Source organism: Oryx dammah, unplaced genomic scaffold (assembly GCF_014754425.2).
Source record: "Oryx dammah isolate SB20612 unplaced genomic scaffold, SCBI_Odam_1.1 HiC_scaffold_16, whole genome shotgun sequence".
Classification (NCBI taxonomy): domain Eukaryota; kingdom Metazoa; phylum Chordata; class Mammalia; order Artiodactyla; family Bovidae; genus Oryx; species Oryx dammah.
In genome coordinates this window covers 24,406,807-24,411,767 of record NW_024070200.1, presented here as the reverse complement: position 1 = coordinate 24,411,767, position 4,961 = coordinate 24,406,807, and the positions used below count along the sequence as shown (strand labels likewise).

Genomic DNA, 4,961 nt, shown 5'->3' with positions numbered 1-4,961 from the left:
CCTAGAGCTCATTTGCTGGATTCCATAAATTAGCTGTTACAAAGAATCCATATCAGAGAAACTCAAACCTAGGAAGAGGCTTTTCTTACACTATCAGAAAGGCACATTAAATACACAACGATGGCCACATTATTTTTGATAATGATGGAAAACAACAGCTGATAGCCAGTTTGGGACAAATGCCAACTGTTCCCATTTGTCTGAAAAATGTCAAAATTAACTGCAACAACACTTTGTTTTGAAAGAATATTGTTATCTATCGAGAAAGTATATCAACTAAAATCCTAAAAAACAGACTAAAGATAATGGTGCCTCTCTGATTTGAAATATTAGTTTAAAAAAATTTTAGTGTCCCAAAGTATAAGTAAACACATCTCAACAGCTTTACATAGTTTCATATATTTTATTTTTTAAACACTTATAATTTTGCAAGCTAGCAGTAAAATATTGTCCTTGATATTTTACTAATTAGCACCGTATACCTTTTAAAGCTAACTGGAACACTGTTTCAAATGTAAATGATTGTAAAGTAGAATGATCATTTCAAATGCCAAATTAGTCTCAAGTAACATAAGAACCATTAATTATCATTATTTTTGGCTTTATGCACAAAGATGTATTTCAAAGATGAACTTAATTATTAGTATCAGTTCTGTCAATCTAACAAATCAAAGTACCACAGTTTAAAGCAATATTTAACCTCTGAAATTATTATATAATTAAAGAGGTACATAAGAAAAGTTGAGAAATCAGCTATAAAAACACAAGAGACTGCACAACTTTAGAGTACCTTATTTTTTAGAATGAGGAAAATAATGAAAAATTTCATGGTACAAGTATCAGTTACACATATGGTTTAGTACATGTCAGTATTCTCATGCTTTACTTATATGAGTTTGGCCTTACCAAAAAGCCATCAAAACGTCCAGAATAATTCACAGGGACAGCTGGAAGCCTGAAATAAAATTGCTCAGTGCAGAAGATCCCAAGCCATTCATATAATTTTAAATGGAAACCTAGACATTTACCTCCTATTTTTGTTTTCATCTGAAAAACCTTTTGAAAACATGGGAAAAAAAACTAATTAAACTCAAATTACTTCCCGACATTAGAAAAAGAAGGGATTTTTCAGTTCCCGTTTTCTAATAAGAGCATTCTTCAGAGCTATGGGGTTAAATTCTAAGCTACAATCCACTGCTTACTAGCATGCCTGTTTTGCATACCAGCAGAATCAAGTCCAGTTTTGCCATTTGTGGGTAACTATGACAAGATACAAAAGCATGTGTTTGCCATAAATAGCTCTGGCTAACAGCAAACTGCTCACACTGAACAGATCAAATTCTCTATAAGGAGAGCCGCCTGGACCATAGCCAAATTCCACTACTAATCTTTAAGACTGCTATATAAACTTTTTTTTTTTAATTTGTGAAATATATTAAGAAATAGTAGCTGAAATTAAAGTTCCTAAACAGGAAAAGTACTATTAAACTTTTGAAGGACAACATTTTATAAATTATTTTCATTATGACCAAATAGGCAATAAGAGCTTCCTGTTTCTTCTACTGGTCAACTACTTAGAAATGTAAACGTGAATTAAAAAAATAACTATGCTAATTTATCCAGAGAACTAATCAGATATTGAAGAGTATTTATGTCAAAGTGCAAAAAATAATTCCTGATCACCATATTAATACATAAGGAAATAAATAAAGCTTATAAAAGTATACCTCTGTAATAATATTTTATATTAGCTTTAGGATAGAATATTTTTTAAACCAAATAAAATCAACAAACTGGAAAATATCATGCAAGAATGTTGTACAAAAAAATTCTTAAATGACCAGTGCAGAGATTAATAATATCTGTTTAGCCTAGGAGTTGCTTCACATGGTATTTTGCAAAATGTCCAAGGAAAACAAGGCAACCGTTCTGTAATATGCCACAATTTTTATTGCAACGTGGCCATTTTTGTGAGGGTGGGGAGTTTGATCTCAAAAACAATGTTCCATTTAAGGCTCTTTTATACAGAAATTGCCATCATGACTGATACTCAAAATATCTTTAGTGTTGCAACACTTACATGGTAAACATAAAACTCCTACATGTATTCAGTAGTGTACACTCAATGGGGGAAAAAAGGCATTAATAATAGCTATTTCTTTTAAGAAGATACGCAGGTAAAAGGAATGAACACTGAGGTACTAGGATAAGCTGATGACACAGTTAACACAACTTAATTGGCATTCCTTTTCTGGTGGGGGATTAAATTTATTACAAAAAAAGTGTTTTTAATGCATAGTGTTATATCCATGCTGCCATGTCACAAAAAAATAGACTTGCCAAGGCAGGTGAGGTGTATGAATGCTCAAGCCTCACAGAACTGCAATCAAGTGCAACTATCAGTAATACTGAATAAAGTTTACCATCTCACCAGTGGATAATACTTTGAAGGCATTCAATTAGCTTAACCCTTTGTAGTGTTCTAAGCTATTCACGTCGACAATCACAATTAACTGTACTGTTTGCTGCAAAGGAGGCATATACCCAGTTGTTTTGGCTAAAATATGATGGGAAGGCATTCCTTGGGTTCTACATAAAAGTAACAGTATTAAACAGTCTAATGGCAATCACTGATAGGCTGCTTACATGAATGATATTTCCTTCATTCACTGTGTTGGAAGGACCCAGTGGGAAAAGAAAAAAAAAAAAAAACTAATACTATTCCAATTGACTGAGCTGGAGAAATGGAAGCTCCTTAAGATCCAGATGGCACTTGACTGATTTATAAGGGTTTTCCTTCAAGTGAAACTACTACGTTGCCTCCCAATTTCTCTCCAAGTGTGGAACGGTCCTTTATATCATCCAAGCCATTTACTTGCCACTCATGTTTTATACCTAAAAAGAAAAAAATATTATCCAATTACTTTATTATAATTAAGAAGGAGCAATTCTTCTGCACAAAATAGTTAATGCTTGTACCTGTAAATTTCTTTTTAATGGCATCTTTAGAGCTAGCATATATCATCTTGCTTTTTAAAGGTGCACTTTCAGGAGCCCTACAGGGGGAAAAAAAATTGTTGAATCCTATTTAAAAGAAAAACAAAGGCAAAACTGACTATGTTAATAATAATCCTTGCATTTTAAAAGTACTTTTTTCTTTTGTTTTTACACACCAGAATATAAATACTAGGTCTTCTTTCTTAGACTCTTTTGTTTCGTATGTGGCATCGTACAAAGCATATCGGCAATCATTCAGAGGTAGCAACTTCACAAAAGATGTGTAGGGGTCCTCTACAGTATCACCAATGTCACCCACCAAGATCTGCTTTGCTTCCTCTACAATTATTTGTCTTTTGTCATCGCTTAAACAGAAGAGAACTGCTTTCTTTCTTTTTTTGATCTCCTCTTGTGTAGAAGATTTCCTTACTTTCATATCATTAAAAACTTTGATGACTTCATCATTCACTGTAACTCCAGAAGCCTGAAAGTAAAGAAAGGACAGAAATTCAGAACAAGTAATTCGGTTTTAACCAAAATTACTGTTTGCTCAAGAGGGTTCACTTTAGTCTGGACATCAAAAGTTGCATCATACCATGCAAGCCGTCTAATCAGATTTGCCACATTTTAAGTATCAGTATATGATGTACCTAAGGGTTCTAACTCATCCTGCTCCATTCATCCTTTTTAAAAAAGGTGTGTGGAGGTTGAAGCAAGTGGAAGGTAGACGGAAAGGGACAAATACAGGCTGTCCCATCCCTGAAATGTTTCCTATTTCACTGGGTGATGTCAGAGCTTCAGGAGCAGCAGCAAAAATACCTTCTGTATTGTGTCAACCCGGCAGGCCTTAAAAAAACACTTTTGGATTTCAGTTAATGCTTCTACTATTTTTTTCTTTAAAGTCATCCTAGCCAGTGCCGTTTCCTCATAAGGAAAGAGAATCAAGTGTGAACTCCAAACCGCCCACGGCTACAACATAATTGACTCACAGCTCAAATGCAGGCACTTCAAAACTAACGGATCGCGTGTAAAAAGCTTTTTACGGCGAGAAAGCATTTTCAAGAGTTTTCCCACCTCCTTAATCTCCCCCTAAGGGTTTCATGACAGGCCCTCAAGACGCTCAGCCTTCAGCGAGAGATTTTTACCGCACATACCGAATTGAGAGCGCGCGTGGGAATAAAATAAGGAAGCGAAGGGCAACGGCGGCGAGCTGGGTGGGATGGCGGGGGAACAGCTCGGCGGACCCTCCCGTGCCCCCGGCCTCCGCCGGCCCGGCTCAGGCCTCGAACCCTCACGCGTCGCCCCCTGCCCGGGCCCTCCCCGCCCCCAGGAATCCGAAGAGCGGCCTCGCCGGGCCTGACGGCGAGAGGGCAGGCCCGCCGGGTGGAAAGAGAGCAGCGGGGCCGCACCGCAGGAATGCCCACCTTGGAGGCTGAAATCAGGTTAAAATGGCGGCCTCAGGTCCAGGGCCCCGCGGAGCCGCGCGGGAGGCTGCACTCGCCACGCCTCGGCCCCCTGGGCCCCCCGACCCCGCGAACCCCGGCCGGCGCGCCCGCCTTACCATAGTGCCCGCGGCTGAGGCTGCGGCGGCGGCTCGGGCTCCGGCGGTGTGGCGCTGCGAGGAGAAGGAGGGGCAGGCGGGCGGCGGCGAGTGCGGGGCACGCCGGGAGTGCGGCCCGAGCTCGGGGGGCTGCGGCGCGGGCGGGGCGGTCACGTGGGCACGCCCCGGGCCGGCCCTCCCGCTGGCCGGCCCTCCTCACCCGCCGCGCGTCCTCGTCCTGACCCCGCGCGCGCTCGGCAGGCCCCCGCGGGCTGTGCATCCGCGGTGGGAGCCGCGGGCCTTGGCGGAGAGGTCTCCGACCCCGGGGCACCATCTGTCCGGTCCAGCCGGCTCCCGGGAGGGCGTTTCCACCCTGCCTCCCGAGGGCCAGGCCGCTATTCCCCGGGTTGGGCGCGTGTGAGGC

At 41.2% G+C, this 4,961-nt stretch overlaps 1 protein-coding gene across 2 annotated transcripts; it reads right to left on the bottom strand.

Annotated features, from left to right (window-relative positions):
• Window positions 1-386: 386 nt before the first annotated feature.
• On the bottom strand, window positions 387-4,694 carry CFL2 (cofilin 2). 2 transcript variants are annotated; one of them, XM_040256773.1, is made up of 4 exons: window positions 4,559-4,694; window positions 3,174-3,481; window positions 2,980-3,056; window positions 387-2,895 (listed from the first exon to the last, which is right to left on the bottom strand). In XM_040256773.1, exons 1-4 carry the CDS (start codon window positions 4,559-4,561, stop codon window positions 2,783-2,785), a joined length of 501 nt encoding a protein of 166 aa, XP_040112707.1. In that variant the 5' UTR covers window positions 4,562-4,694; the 3' UTR covers window positions 387-2,782. The 2 variants fall into 2 exon arrangements, with proteins under 2 accessions (XP_040112707.1, XP_040112708.1); XM_040256774.1 differs by lacking the exon at window positions 4,559-4,694 and adding an exon at window positions 4,422-4,441.
• Between the last annotated feature and the right edge of the window lie 267 nt (window positions 4,695-4,961).